The sequence below is a fragment of the Kickxella alabastrina genome (assembly GCF_025024165.1).
Source record: "Kickxella alabastrina strain RSA 675 chromosome Unknown BX661scaffold_13, whole genome shotgun sequence".
NCBI lineage: Eukaryota > Fungi > Kickxellomycota > Kickxellomycetes > Kickxellales > Kickxellaceae > Kickxella > Kickxella alabastrina.
Window position 1 is genome coordinate 339,286 of NW_026251484.1, and position 15,401 is coordinate 354,686.

Sequence of the window (15,401 nt, forward strand, 5' to 3'; positions counted from 1 at the left end):
TGCAAATTATAAAGAGCAGAGCGCGTCACTGACTTCTTTATTACCTTTTCTATTATCTTTTTTGGCAGCGGCGGGCGGAAAACAGCGGAATAAAAATCCAGACATATAGAGTAGCGCGCAGAGGCGAAATCTGCACAGACGAGTGCCAATGTCAATTTCAAAGAAGAATGTCGCGTACTTTTACGATCGTAAGTGCAATTTCCACCACACACAAAGTCGAATCGGGTTTTAAAATATGTATAGAAAACTGCACACTCGCAGCACAAAAAAGTAATGCTTTATTTCCTGCTTGTCTCCTGCTTGTTTCTTGCTGTAGCCGATGTGGGAAACTTTCACTATGGGCCTGGCCACCCAATGAAGCCTCACCGCATTCGCATGACGCATAACCTGGTGATGAGCTATGAGCTGTACAAAAAGATGTCGATATACCGCGCCGCACCCGCTACGTGCCAGGAGATGACGCAGTTTCACTCGGACGACTACGTGGAGTTTTTGAACCGGGTAACGCCCGAGAACGCCTCGCAGTTCCAGCGCGAGCTCGGCAAGTACAACTTTGAGGAGGACTGCCCAGTGTTTGACGGCATGTTCGACCTCTTCTCGCTGTCGGCCGGCAGCTCGATGGAAGGCGCCGCCCGGTTGAACCGCGGCCTATCTGATATATGCATCAACTGGTCTGGCGGTCTGCACCACGCGAAGAAGTGCGAGGCCTCGGGCTTCTGCTATATCAACGACATTGTACTGGCCATCCTCGAGCTCCTTCGCCACCACAAGCGCGTGCTGTACATCGACATTGATGTGCACCACGGGATGGCGTCGAAGAGGCCTTTTACACGACCGACCGCGTCATGACGTGCTCTTTCCACAAGTATGGCGAGTTCTTCCCTGGCACTGGCGACCTGCGCGATATCGGTGAGGCAAAGGGTAAGTACTACGCCGTCAACTTCCCGCTGCGCGATGGCATCGACGACGTCAGCTACCACTCGGTGTTCAAGCCCGTCGTCAAGCACATCATGGAGTGGTACCAGCCTGACGCTGTGGTGCTCCAGTGCGGCACGGACTCGCTGGCCGGCGACAAGCTGGGCTGCTTCAACCTTAGCATCGACGGCCACGCCGAGTGCGTGCGCTTTGTGCGCGGCTTCAATCTGCCTACGCTGGTGCTCGGCGGCGGCGGCTACACCATCCGCAACGTCAGCCGCGTGTGGGCATATGAGACTGGCGTTCTGGTCGGCACGGAGATGGACCGCAAGCTGCCGATGAATGACTACATGGACTACTACGCGCCCGAGTACACGCTCAACGTGCCGGCATACAACGTGGACAACGCCAACAGCCCCGAGTATCTGGACCGCATGCGCAGCCAGGTGCTGCAGAACATGAGCGCACCCGCTTCGCCCCCAGTGTACAGATGCAGGACGTGCCCCGGGACGTGGACCGCGACACTGTTGATGAGGACGCGTTGGATCCCGACGAGCGCATGCCGGAAACTGCCCGCGACCAGCTCGTGGTGCCGGACACTGAGATGTACGAGGCCGATTCGATGGGCATGCGCGACAACACTAGGGACAACACAAAGGTTATTAACGAGGAGACAAACAACACGATGTCTGTTGATAATGATGAGCCCAGCGCTGTCCATGATGCGGATGCAGATGTTGAGATGGAGGATGCGCAGCCAAAGTCAAGGCAAAGACAGAATCAGAGCAAGCCGACGATACGGCCCGGTTCCCGCAGCTGAGCCCATGGACATCGACACGGATGACATCAAGCCTGAGACTGTCTCAGAGCCCGTTGCCCTGGAACAACAGAGGTAGTTGAGCCCTCAGTGTGCCTGTTGTCGAAGAAGTCCCGGCCAGCCCCACGACAAATCTTGCTAATGCCGACACAACTGCATTGGATGCAGACAAGCCAATCGATTCTGTCATTGTCGAAGAACTGGCGACAACCACTCTGGCTGCTGCGCCCCGCAAGCACGCCGCTAAGGTTTCTGGAGTTGCTGAAGCTGAAACTACTGCAGATGCTATGGACGTCGTTGATACAAACGAACCTGAGCTTGTTGTTGATGCCACTACTGATGTTGCTGTTGTTGCTTCTGTCAGACAGCCCTGATGCTGAAGTTGCAGGTGTTACCCCTGTTGGTGCTGCTGCTGCCGCTTCCGACGTGGCGGCATTTGATATTCCGGTCGCGGAGGCCGCCGCTCCAGTCAGCGTGCAGCGTGACCAGCGTGCCAGAAGCTACGCCTGTGGCTATCGATACCAGTAGCAACCCTGCGAGCCATCAAGCACAGGTGCTAAAGTCGAGCCAGCCACCAAGGCAGAGATCAGCACTGCAGAGCCCAGCACCGGCGTGGACAACCCGGCTGGTGAGACTGAAACGAGGAACCCGACAACTGCCGGTGTCTCAGCCAAACCGTCGCTGCCGGTGGGGGCAAAGGTTGCGTCCCCAGTGCCCAGCCCAGCCCTCATATCGTCGCCCGCTCTTCCCGTCCGGTCTCGGCTCCGGCCACTGCCTCTTCATTTGCCCCTTTTGCCACGCGTGTCGCTTCATCCAGCATGCCGCTCTCGGCACCAGTCATGAAGTCGCTACTTGATGTGCAGGCAATGGAGCGGGAGGACGGCGAGGCCACAGAAGACGACTACGATGACGAGGACGGCGAGATTAGGGACGCGTGATGCGTCTGTGTGTGTATGAGTGAAAATTTTCAACAATCGAATTCCAAGTGATGAAGCTCTCTCCCCCCCCTCCAAAAAAGGCACGAATTTACCATGTATTCATGCTTGTATGTATGATATATGTATGTGTAGCTTTGTGGCAAGCGCGTTTTTTGTGGCAAGCGCGTTTGTAAATGTCAGTAATTATCCCCGCTTTGAACGCCGCGAAACTAAAAACTAGTAATAATTAAAATGTGGATTGTTTAGGTTCAATTTGTGGCTTGCGCCATTTCAGCAAGTTGCAAGAGGGAATAATTGAGAATATCCAAATCAGTATTTGCTTTGAATAATGTGGTTAAACCAAAATAATAAACATTCGTTCTATCGAAAAATGAAACTAAAAGCACTACGCGCAGCATATAAATACTGACGTTGTGTTTACACATTGGCAACATTATTGCCATCTTTGGTTTTACCTTTTCGTCGCTCACTTTTTTTAGATAGCTATTTACTATTACTGATAACCAGCGCACATCTTCCCTCGCATTAGCTGTCTCATATTAATTTATAATGACATTGATACAGCGACTCGTGTCATTTCTCTTGGAGACGAGGATCTGCCTCATCTCGAGTCACAAGTAAAGGAGCTCCCGGTGAGCAGCCTGTACGCCGTCATGATGAAGCCCATTGCGCCGCTGTTGGGCGTCATTTTTTATCTAACGTTAGTGAATAAATGGGAGCTGAGAAACGCCCAGCGCGCAGCCAAAATGGCAGCCGAAAAGGCATCTGGTAAACCAGCCGGCAGCAACAGCAAGGGTCTCCAAAAACTCATCATTGCGCATAACCTCATCCTGGCAGTATACTCGCTATGGACATTCATCGACTTTTTCCCTGCAGTGCTGCGAAACATCCAACAGGCTGGGTTCAAAAATGGGTTCTGCGACGTCGAGTGGACACTGCGTGGTGACAAGCTCCTGATGCACGGCTTCCTATTCTACCTGTCCAAATACTACGAGTTCATCGACACCATGATCATCCTGGCCAAGGGCCGACAGGCCACAAGCCTGCAGACCTTCCACCATTCTGGCGCCGTCGTCATAATGTGGATGGGGAACTTTGTGCATTCGCCGTACCTGGCGTTCTTTGTGTTTGAAAACAGCATTATCCACACGCTGATGTACATCTACTACTCGCTGACGGCGATGGGGTACAAGCCTCCGGGGAAGCAGATGCTGACTCGCCTTCAGATCTCGCAGTTTTACATCGCCCTCAGCGCAGGTGCCGTCTATTCCGTGCTGCCGGGGTGCCAAAGCAACGAGCAGAAGCTGTTTACATATGTTTTCATCGGGTACATCATCATGCTCATTGCGCTGTTCACCCAGTTTGCGCGCAAGACGTATGGTCAAAAAGCAGCATCAGCGACAGCGGCAACAAAATCAACAAAGTGGCTCCAGAGAAGAGGCTGCAGTGATACAAATAGACATAATACATTGAGGGTAGACCAAACGAAGTGACCCAGTGTTGTCACATTTTCGTTCAAGGCATTTAAATATATTATCGTGAACCAAAAACTACAAATATCCGTAACACACTTGCTCTAACAAACAAGCGTTTGTGTCAAGGCACCAACTTTCACTCATAGTCTTCCTGCTCGTCGCTGTTGTCGTCGTCTTCGCTCTCCACGTCTTCCTCCTTCCGTGCAGCGACTTCCTCCTCATCTTCGTCATCGACATCGTCATTGTCGCTAGCAACGTATTTCGGGGCGGTTCTCCGGCGAGTCCTAAGTGAGGGACCAGCGTCCTCATCGCTGTCCTCGTCATCATCATTCGAGCTCAACTTGCGCTTCGTATTGGCTGTGCGCAGATTATATTTGGCCGAGCCACCGCGGGGAGCCTTCTCCTCTTCGTCGCTGCATATCTTCGTTTTCATCCTCGTCGTAATCCTCGGACTCGGACGCGTACTCATCAATGTCGGATCCGTCCGAAGCATTATTGCCAAATCCGAGATCAACGGCAGAGTCATCATCGTCATCATCGTCGTCGTCGTCGTCATTGTCACTGGGCGCGTCCGTGGTTTTGCCTGAAATGGTGCGGCCAGCTCCGGGAATTTGCCCTTGGATGTACCCTTGCTGGATGTCTTGGCGAAACACTACACTATTGAAAATGTATTTTTTTTAGAATTTCCAGACATTTATAGCGAAAGCCCGGATTTTAAGCGGGGGATTTTCAAAACCTGTTTTTTCCACGCAAAAAGGTATCGTCAGAGTCGGCTGAAGCCGAGTCTACAGTGACGCTTAAGCCAAAGCCAAGCCCAAGCGTGTGCGCAAGAATCCACCTTCCCCTGCTTTTTCTCTTTAAAAGAAGCAGCAAACTAATTAATATCGTCAGCCATAGTGGTCTATTGCCACTAGTTTCTAAACACTTTATCTGGGGGAAGGATGTCGTTTTGCAGAATACCTGTAGCCTCATTCTTTTCTTATAGTGCACATGGGTGTGGGCGAACACTTGTTTTTATTTTGTGATGAAAACATAAGCGTGTATTTTTTATTTTTGACTCGTTCCTTATTGACACTTACCCGCTGCTGCTCTGTGTGGCCCTGGTCACCATTTTATTATGTGTTAGTTTTCTTTACTTGCTTCGAGTTGCCTAGTTGATGCTTGGTGTGGGGGGGGGGGGTGAAAACTAAGAAAAAAGGTCGGGTTTAAAGCGAGAAATAAAAGAGAGTGGGTGAAAAATGAAAGAGAGATGAAAGGAGAAAAAGGAGCGCGTCGGATGACCCTGACAATTAGTATTGACTAAAAATGACCTCTTTCTCTCTCATCCTCTTTCGCACTGCCAGTCCAGTCCAGCCCAGCTAAAAAAAATAAACAACAGCAAACAGTGGCATAAGGAAAACAAAGGGAAACCCCAATTCCTTTGCGCCTTGCAGGCAGATGCAATGAAAATATTTTTATTTTTATTTTTTGGCGCGTTTTTGGTTGCATAAACCTGATATACTATCAGCTAAAAAATAAACATATCGCCAAAATTTAGGGCTGGACAATAAATAGAGTATTTCGCCCGCTAAATTGACTCTTGTCTTTGTCTGAGGCAATATGTCTGATCTTTACAAAATATAAGGCGAGATACAAATGGGGAAGAATTCTATAGTCGGTCGGCCAGTTTACACGTCCATCTCCTCGTCATCGTCGCTGCCGCTGCTGATCTTGAGGTCCTCGAGGAGCTCATCCAGGGGCACCTCGGGAAGCTCCTCACCGTCGTCCTCCATGTCGCTCTCCTCCATCGCGTTCTGGGGGCGAGCGGCGATGGTGTTAGGGTCCTTGTACAGGTTGATGTTCTGGCGCAGCTCAGGGTCCTCCTCAAGGTCGCGCAAGAAGGTCTCAAAGTCAGCCTCGAGCTTGTCCTGATCCTGCTTCTTGGGAGCCAAGTCACCATCGTCCTTGGTAAGGGACTTGAGCTTCCAGTTACGCTGCTTGCGCTTGCGACGACGCTCGGGGTACGACTTTTTGACAAGAACGACCGCGGGCACGTCGTCGGAGTTGAGGCTTTCAAAGTTCTTGTTGTTGACATTGGCTGTGGCCAGGTCATAGCCCAGGACGGTGTCGCCGTAGTTCAGCAGGTTGCCGAGATGCGAGCGGACAATGATCTCGTTGTCGTTCTTGCCGACATCGGCCATGCGCTGGATGGTGATGTCTGCCAGGGCGTAGCGGCCGTGGCGCTGGCCGAGCAGCTCGACATCGAGGACGTAGAACTCCTTGAGGTCGCGCATCGAGCATACGGGGGTAACATCCTCGTGGCGCCAGAAGACCAGACCAGTAACGCAGGCAGTCTGTAGGGTTTTAAAGTCAATGATGTGCACGGCGTTACCGACGCGCGTGCACAGCGCGAGCGGCGCAATGTGGCCAAGCGAGTTGGCAGTCTTCTTGGGCATAGCGACCAGGTCGTCCTTGCAGATGGGGATAATCTCGACGGCGTATGTAAACTTGTAGTTGGAGGTACCGCAGTGAATATCGCTGGAAATGAGCTGCTCAGAGGTCTTGTAGCGCGTGGGGACCATGCTGGCCAAAAAGTCGCACATCTTGATGGCGTGGGAGCGCTGGGCGTAGTGGAAATCCAGACCACCCTTGACCTCTCTAATGTTGATGGTGTCCTGGTGCGCGTTGTGCTTGAGGATCAGCTGCTCGAGATAGAAGAAGGTACGCTGGTGGTCAACCTTTTGGCGGACCTGCACCAGTGCTTTCCATGTGTTCTGGGCCATGACCTTGGTACAGTCGGGGCACATCATTGACGCAACAACGTACTCAACCTCGAAGGCCTGCTGCAGAATGGTCGCGGCAAAGACCTCCTTCTGGATGGTCAGCTTGACCTTGATACGGCGCGAGTGGGGCTCCGTCCAGATAAAGCCGGCGTCGATCAGTCGCACCTTGGTCAAGCCGCGAAGCTTCTTGAGGCACAGAGCCAGCAGCTCGCGACTCTCGAGCCCGCACGTCAGCCAGGAGGCCGGCGGCTGGAGGTAGCGCTCGCAGTTCTTGCACCAGTGGACAGTGGCCTGCTTCGGGATGCCCTCGGTGATATCAACTATGGACCGCACACAGTTCACGCACATGTTCGCCGGGTTGGGCGGGATGGCGGTACCGCACTCGCAGCACAGAATGAGCTGTTGCCGGGAATCGGGAACGTACTCCATTTTTGTGAAATGTTTTTTAAAAGGTAAATGGAAAAAGGTTAATATTAATGGAGAGTAGGTGCAAAGAGGCTCGGGAACAGACAAATTGGCCTGCTAAGAATCTGTCTATGCGGGTGTGGGTGCGAAGTCCTGCGGTTGCCATTCAATTAGTAATGGTGGCCATGGATCAACACGCGCAAAAAAAAATAACGAAAAAATATTAATTAGCAAATTATGATTGCTGCGGCGGATCAATAGAAATACGCAATTAGATTTAAGGCAAAATCAACCCAAATTATGCAACACCTCATATAAATCATAATAAATAGTACCCCCCCCCTTTGTCAAACATTCTCAAGCAGAATGTGCAAGGTAATAAAATATGTTTGTTATTATCGCTCATATACTCTTAGCTCACCAAATAATATACAATGTCGATATTTGCGGACGGCAATATTTTGCATCGCCAGAGGTGGGAAAAGAGCAGTACACACGTTATATACTTGTAGTCCGCCACCCAATGCAAGGAAATTATTGCGAACAACTTGATACATGTAGGGTTTGATTTTATATAGGGTTCTTTGTAATAAGAGTCGCACCAAGTCACTGTGCCAAAAAAACGTTAGATATTTGTAAGCACCTAGCAGTGGATTACTCTGTAACCAAACAAATATTCCTTTCTGCGCTGCTGTTGTTTTCTAGTATTTTTTTGTCATCGCAGATCAAGGATGCTAAAAAAAGTGCCATCAGGCAGACGGAAGGTGGAATCATAACATGGCTGTGGTGCTAAACCTTCGCATCATTATTAATGCCCTGCTTACAGGCAATCAGTCTCCCCACTTTTCACACAAAAAGGCATCATCAGAGTCGGGTGAACTCTAGTCTATAGTGATGCCCGACACTTTGCTCAAGCCAAAATCCAAGCCCAAGCTTCTCTTCGCAAGAAGCAGCGCAATGCTTAATACTGCCAACCACAGTGGTCTATTTATTGCCTCTGGTTTCTAAGCACGTGCCGGGTTGCTATGAAATCAGAATGGGAAAGCTGTTGATTTGCAGGATATTTGAACTTTTATACGTTTGTAGTCCCATTCTTTTCTTTGGTGTATCAAGATCAATGCCAATGCCCACACCAAAGAATAACAGAATAATACTCGATTTTTATTAGCATTGTTTGTAAAATATTGCATTATCAGCCGGTTTGTGTATGGAAAATAAACGAGTTGGTGATTAACAATACCACGCAAGACGTTCCCTTATTTTTGTTGTTTTGTTTGGCGGCAAAAATCAGTTAAGCAACGGATGATTGCTTACTTTGAAAAAAAACACAATAGCAGATATATACAAATGTTATATGTGCTGTTTTAAGCCAGTGTGATTGTACACCGGCTTGACAAATAAGACAAAACCATTATATCCATTGTACCTGCGTATGCAAAACAGCCGATATGGAAAACAAATGCATCGTATTGCCAAAAATGAGGCTTTCTAGCCACAAGCGCTCAAGTGCTTGAAACAGAAAAACAATGATAATGACAATGGCAAGTCAGCAAATAAATAAAAATGCATGGTCTGTTGGTTGGTTATGCATATATGAATTGTGGGCGTCGCACTATGGATAGTATTTGTATTCAGATAGAGGGGATGGCAGAAACTCGCCAGTAACAGAAAGCGCGTTCAGAAGTAGTGCAAGTGTCCAAGTTTTTTGACGTTCACCAAGCCAAAGATAACATGCGCCAGGAGGAAAGAGGGGGGATAGAGGAGGTGGCGGTTCCATTTGGATTGCATATTGGAATGTCAATTGCGTTCAACACAGATACCGGGGGGCAGCGGGGTTTTACTCGAAACAGGGCCGGCTTGGTATAGGTATACGGAAAGGGAGGGAACAAAATAATGAATGTTCGTCCATTCGCTTCCAAAAATGGTAGCAGGATTTGAAACAACTGGGTATGCGCTTCAATCCGCACAATTTAGGCAAAAGAGCCACACACATCCCATCCACAAAACAACGACAAAAAATTAAGACGAGAAAAAACGGCATTGACTACTTTGTGTGATGTCGATCGCGGTTTTTTTTTCTGATGCAGGCTGCAGCATTGGAGACCGCCCGGATATAAAAGGGTTTGATGGCGACATGGGCGCGCATCGCATCGCTCAGTGTTACCTCCTTAGGAAAGCACTCTTACAAATATTTTATTATTATATTGCCTTGATACTATTTTAACACGACACTCTAATATTCAGCCTGCACACCTCTTATTTATTAATATAACCTATTTCTACATACACATATATATACAGCCTTGCCATGAGCGGACTGGGACTCAAAAGACGGTCGCAGATGGGGCAGACCGCGTTGGTGCGCAAAAGCGACATCCGCGTAGTGGACCGCAGCAGCTGCGACTTTGATGAGTTCCAGGCGGCGCAAAGCGTGGGCAGCGGCGACAATAACGACGTGTGCTTCCAAAGGCTGACTGGGTGGCTGCACGCAGTCGAGAACTACCAAGAGTTCTTTCGCAGCATGGCGGCAGCCGAGCTGGACCTAGCGACAGTCTACGCACGCATCGGTGACATCCTCAAGGTGCCGATGCGCGAGGGCGCGCTGTTTTTGCCGGCCGCCGCAGGCGACGGCGTGCAGTCGGTGACGCGGCAGCTCAAGGACTTTCAGCAGCTGATGGTCGAGAACCACTGCGCAATCAGCAGCGCGGCAAAGGACGGCGCGCTGGCCGAATTGAAAGAGCTCCACAGCGAGGTGCGTGCATTGATGGCCTCGTACACGGAGGCCGTACAGCCGGCGTTTCGCGAGCTGGAGCAGTGCCGCGCCAGCGTGCGGAAGCGCGCGGAGGTGCTGGCAGCGGCAATTGCTGAGGCCGACTCTGCAAAGGACCCGTTCATCATCAGCCTGGAAGTCGAGGCACTGCTGCGCAAGCGCGCAGAGCTTGAGCGGCATTTGAGCGCGCAGCGCGATGCGCAGCTGCAGGTGCTCGGTGGCGCGGAGCCACAGCTGACTGAGCGGCTGGCGGCGGTCGTCTTGGTATATGTCGACGTGGTCAGCGAGCGGCACCGGCGGCTGCGCGTGGCGGCTAAGCGTGACACGCGGGCGCTCAGGCGCGTCGATGGGCGGTGCGAGTGGGCGGCGTTCGAGAAGGCGCACAGGGCAGCGCTGTACGACCCTGCGTGCTCGGACCAGGAGTGCGCCAATCGGGAGTGCGTCGACCATGAGTACGCTGGGCGCGACTCCGAGTGGGTGCGCGTGCTGCGGCAAGGCGTTGTGGCCATGCGCGAGACCGGCCCGCTGTTCCGCAGCACGTGGCAGTCCAAGTACGGGGTGCTGACGACACGTGGCTTCTTCCATGTCTTTCGCTCGCAGGGCGACGTGGTGCGCGGCGCGCCTGAGACGTCCGTGTTCTTGCCGCGAGCGCGCATCGAGGCGCGGCGCGGGCTGCTGCAGATAGTCGCTGGGTCGCGGTTCAGTCGCGGCCGCATCGTCATTCAGGACGCACAGCCCAGCCTGGACAACTGGCGCCTGCTGATGGAGAGCACAATGCACTCCGAGGCGCCCGGCTTGGCCACCCCGGCGTCGTCCAGCGCCGAGTCGTCGCCCAATGTGTCGCCGGTCCACGTGCGCGGCAGCACGCAGTGGACCACGGTGGCCAGCAAGCCGCAGGCAGACAGGACGCAGGGCTGGATCGACGTGTCTGTGCACACGCCGACTCGGCGCGGGCGGCCGTTCTCCGTCGACGTGTCGATGCTGGGCCAGCAGTCGACACACATCTTCCACGGTACGACATCATCAAACATGTATCTGCGCCCACTCGAGTCTGCGCCGAAGCCGCTGGCACCGCTGTCGCCGACCGCCGACTCGCCCAGCTTTGACGAGTACTCGCCGGGGTTCTCGACAGACAGCCCGGCGCCCGGCTCGCAGAGCTTGTCGTCCGGCTCGTCGAATCTGTCGGGCTCGCGGTTTGGCAGCTCGGGATCCAAAGACTCGGAGACTGGGCCAATCGCCTCTCTGCCCGGGCCGTCGTCCATTGCCAGCCATGCGATGCGGCTAGGGCCGCGGGGCGACGAATTCAGCGCCGACATTTGGCATTCCGACGTGCTGCGCGTTGCGGATGCTGCCGCTAAGTCGCGGCCCCGCCCGCGGTCGATGCTGGAGGACCCGTCTGCCGGTGTGCTGGACCTGACAAACCCGTATCTTGGTGATTTTTTAACGAAGCGCAACCAGCGTGGCACACGGTCTAGCGCCGCCAGCACGGCAGTGCAGTCGTCGGTTTGGCGCAGCAACTCTGTGTACCTGCAGACCTCTGAAACAGCCACGACTGCCACCGCGTCGCCGCAATCAGCGCGCTAGGCTGCTGCTGCCTCGTTCAAATCGCTGCCACCACCACCGCTAGCTCGCTCGCATAATCTAGTTTCGGACCACTAACGTTTTTCTTTATATATTTCATACTTGTACCCTTGTTTTTTGCGTTTAAATTTTCTTCCTTTTCTCTCTCGATTTTACATACTAAAACTCATTCTATAGTTTACGTCACTGTGACCATCCATTGCGAAGTCCGTGGTCACAGTATTCTAAATTGGAATTGACCCGACAAAATGGCAGTTGACTCACCAAAAACTGCTGCCCCTTATTATTCGCAAAGAACCCTCGCTCTGGACGCGAATTTATTTGCGCCTTGTCTGGCACATATTCTCACTTTGTCTCGGATTGCGGATTGCGGATTGTGAACTGCAGTTCTGGCCTGGAATATGGCCTGGGCTTTGCCAGGCCAGTGTATAAAAGCCGCAGACTTTTCCATCGCTTTGCCCCTTTTCTTGCCTATCTTTTTTCTTTATACTTTTTTCTCTCATACTTGTGCTTTCTAAAGATTGTGTGAAATAATTATCTAGTCTACAGCCTATGTCTGCCCAAAAGTAAGCCTCAACACCACCACCACCACTGCTTGCATTCTGCACGAATGCACACACAAAAAAACAGTCATCATCTATTATTATTTTGCTAACCAATACCAGCTGCAATATCTTGCATTTAGATCCATCCTGCTCCTTGGCTCCGGCTTTGTTGCCGAGCCCTGCCTCGAGTACCTGCTGCGCTCCGGGTCCAACCGTGTCACGGTCGCCTGCCGCCGCATCGAGAAGGCGCGCGAACTGACTTCCAAGTACGAGGGCACGACACCAATCAGCCTTGATGTTGAGGACGACGCAGCCCTCGATGCTGCAGTCGCGGCGCACGATCTGACGATCAGCCTGATCCCCTACACACAGCATGCACGTGTCATAAAGTCGGCCATCCGCGCCAAGAAGCACGTCGTCACGACCAGCTACATCTCGCCGGCCATGGAGGAGCTCGACCAGGAGGCCAAGGATGCTGGTATTATCTGCATGAACGAGATCGGACTGGACCCGGGAATTGACCACCTGTATGCGCTCAAGATCATCAATGAGGTGCACGCCGAGGGCGGCAAGATCACGTCGTTTGAGTCGTTCTGCGGTGGACTCCCAGCGCCCGAGGATAGCAACAACCCGCTTGGGTACAAGTTCAGCTGGTCGGCACGCGGCGTGCTGCTGGCGCTGCGCAACAACGCGCGGTACTGGGAGAACGGCAAGTTGGTCGAGATCCAGGGCAAGGACCTGATGGACTCGGCACGGCCCATCTACGTTTACCCGGCCTTCGCCACCGTTGGCTATGGCAACCGCGACTCGAGCCACTATCGCGAGCGCTACAACATCCCCCACGCACAGACCTGCGTGCGTGGTACCATGCGCTACCAGGGCTTCCCCGAGTTTGCCAAGACTCTGGTCAACATGGGCTTCCTGACGACGCGCAGCATGCGTTCCTGTCAACTTCTAACACGCAGGATCTGTCGTGGAACAAGGTCACCCAGCAGCTGCTCGGATCCAGCTCCGATGCGCCCGAGGATCTGTTGCGCGTGATAGAGTCCAAGATCGAGACCCAGGACCCCGAGGCTCGCAAGCGCGTGCTGCACGGCGTCAAGTGGCTCGGGATCACGTCGACCGAGGTGCTTGCGTCCAAGCGTGGCACTTATCTCGATGTTCTGTGCGCCCGCCTCGAGGACCTGATGATGTACGGCGAGGGCGAGCGCGACATGATTCTTCTGCAACACAAGTTTGAGGTTGAGAACAAGGACGGCTCGACTAACACACGCACGTCCGTGACACTGATGTACGGTGAGCCCAACGGCTTCACGGCCATGGCCAAGACCGTCGGCGTGCCCTGTGGCATTGCCACGCAGCTCATTCTGGACGGCAAGATCACGAATACCGGTGTCATTGCGCCCATGACGCCCGACATCTACCAGCCTATCCTGGACCTGCTGCCGTCGGAGGGCATCAACGCTGTCGAGGAGACGCTGTAGTAATCTGTTAATTCTCAAGTATCTTGATTTTTTGATTGGTTTTTTAAATACCAGCCAACCACCTCACCTGTCTTTTGTCATGCCAATCACATCATTGAATGTTCTGTTTGTTTAGAATTGCCATCACTATTTCACTTGTATTTCTGCTGTATTTTTATTTTACTTTCTGGCATTCTAATCACTCGCCTGCATTAATTTCGACTCACAATCCGCTTCAAATGGCCTCGCTCATTCGCGATACACACCCGCTCACGCTCAAAGTCATGCGCCTGTCGCGGCCGACGCTTGCCGATACGCGGCAGCAGCTGGCGGCCGACAGCACAGAGTCGGTGCTGGCGCCGCCGCTGCGCGATATCGAGCAGAACTACCCGACACAAAGCGGACTGGTTCTCAGCGACATGCATATAGCCGGGGACACAGCGCTACCATTGGACGCGCTGCCTTTAACCGAGACGCTGGTTCTGCCGCGCGCGTTCGGCACAATGTACCTGGGCGAGACATTTTTGGCGCACCTGTGCATCTGCAATGAGAGCTCGTTTGTTGTGCGCGACGTCAGCGTGCAGGTCGCGATGCAGACGGCGACACAGCAGCTGGCGCTGCTTGGCAGCAGCACTGGTGACGCGGCCAAGCAGCAGCTGGCGACCAGGCAGCCGCTCAATTTGCAAGTGACGCACGAGATCAAGGAGCTAGGTGCGCATGTGCTGGGCTGCTCGATTGCCTACTTGTCAGCGCAGGGCGAGCGGCGCACGCTGCAAAAGTCGTTCAAGTTTCAGGTGGCCAACCCGTTGGTCGTCAAGACCAAGGTTAACCACCTGGAGCGCGACGTGCTGCTTGAGGTGCAGGTGCATAACGCGACGCAGGGTGCCATGGCGCTGGAGCGTCTGCGGTTCGAGCCAGCCGCGCCATTTTCCGCTGAGGACCTGAGCGCCGGGGTCTTTGGCTCGCGCGCCGGCTTTGTGAATCCTGGAGATGTGCGCCAATACCTATACCGGCTGCACGTGCCGGCCAAGGGCCCGCTGTCGGTCGAGCAGGAGCGAGCCATAAGGTACGCGACGGCGATGGGCAAGCTGGACATCCTGTGGCGCGGCGCCTTTGGCAGCGTTGGGCGCCTGCAGACGTCACAGCTGCTGCGCAAGTCGCCCGGAATGTTCCTGCTCGAGACCGACAGCGCGCGTGTCCTGGGCTCAGACTCTAATGAGGCCGCCATCGAGGAGCCATTCGTCGCCTGCGTGCGTGTGCGCAATGTGTCGGAGCGCCGCATGGCTGTTTCGCTGTTGTCACCGCGCACAAGCACCCGATGGTCATTGCCTGTGGTCCGGTGCAGCACGACCTGGGCAGCCTCGGTGTCGGCGAGGTTGTGGAGCTGAACCTGGAGTTTTTGGCACTGGCGCCCGGGTGCAGCGTGTCGGCGCCCTGGTGCTCGTCGACAGCCTTAGCGGCTACACGCGCGAGATTGACCATCTGCTGGATGTGCTCGTGCGTAGCTGAAGCTTGGTTGAGCTGAGTGGTTCAGTCAAGTGTCGGCGCCTTGCGGTCTTTGCTTCGGATAAACCATTTTTTCGCCGGATGAACCGAACATTCGCTTTCCAATGTTGCGAGAAATCAGCGCTATGTCGATACATTATCTGATTGCTGCAGCTGCATGTCTGGTGGTCATGCGCGTCTCCATTTTTCACATACTGCAACTGCCGCTGTCACTGCACAATCAA

General features: G+C 53.3%; 6 protein-coding genes across 6 annotated transcripts; 4 read left to right on the forward strand and 2 right to left on the reverse strand.

Moving 5' to 3' along the window:
- Positions 1–148: 148 nt before the first annotated feature.
- On the forward strand, positions 149–2,106 carry BX661DRAFT_171439 (uncharacterized protein; the record flags this gene model as incomplete). The annotated part of the gene is given in 6 exon segments (XM_051533703.1): positions 149–188; positions 317–795; positions 822–1,361; positions 1,406–1,573; positions 1,650–1,807; positions 1,824–2,106. The coding sequence occupies 6 exon segments, from the start codon at positions 149–151 to the stop codon at positions 2,104–2,106; spliced, it is 1,668 nt and encodes a 555-aa protein (XP_051391260.1).
- Positions 2,107–4,281: 2,175 nt separating this feature from the next.
- Positions 4,282–5,256, reverse strand: BX661DRAFT_171441 (uncharacterized protein; the record flags this gene model as incomplete). The annotated part of the gene is made up of 3 exons (XM_051533704.1): positions 4,282–4,558; positions 4,611–4,802; positions 5,225–5,256. 3 exons carry the CDS (start codon positions 5,254–5,256, stop codon positions 4,282–4,284), a joined length of 501 nt encoding a protein of 166 aa, XP_051391261.1.
- Positions 5,257–5,615: 359 nt separating this feature from the next.
- On the reverse strand, positions 5,616–7,373 carry BX661DRAFT_183434 (NMD3 family-domain-containing protein). Its single transcript, XM_051536232.1, has one exon. It carries the CDS (start codon positions 7,334–7,336, stop codon positions 5,813–5,815), a length of 1,524 nt encoding a protein of 507 aa, XP_051391262.1. The 5' UTR covers positions 7,337–7,373; the 3' UTR covers positions 5,616–5,812.
- Positions 7,374–9,478: 2,105 nt separating this feature from the next.
- Positions 9,479–11,772, forward strand: BX661DRAFT_183435 (uncharacterized protein). Its single transcript, XM_051536233.1, has one exon. It carries the CDS (start codon positions 9,621–9,623, stop codon positions 11,664–11,666), a length of 2,046 nt encoding a protein of 681 aa, XP_051391263.1. The 5' UTR covers positions 9,479–9,620; the 3' UTR covers positions 11,667–11,772.
- Positions 11,773–13,778, forward strand: BX661DRAFT_183437 (Saccharopine dehydrogenase). Its single transcript, XM_051536234.1, has 3 exons — positions 11,773–12,229; positions 12,349–13,114; positions 13,144–13,778. The coding sequence occupies exons 1-3, from the start codon at positions 12,216–12,218 to the stop codon at positions 13,690–13,692; spliced, it is 1,329 nt and encodes a 442-aa protein (XP_051391264.1). The 5' UTR covers positions 11,773–12,215; the 3' UTR covers positions 13,693–13,778.
- A 20-nt stretch (positions 13,779–13,798) lies between these two features.
- BX661DRAFT_30239 (uncharacterized protein) lies at positions 13,799–15,170 on the forward strand. The gene has a single exon (XM_051539048.1). The coding sequence runs from the start codon at positions 13,911–13,913 to the stop codon at positions 15,057–15,059; it is 1,149 nt and encodes a 382-aa protein (XP_051391265.1). The 5' UTR covers positions 13,799–13,910; the 3' UTR covers positions 15,060–15,170.
- Positions 15,171–15,401: the final 231 nt, after the last annotated feature.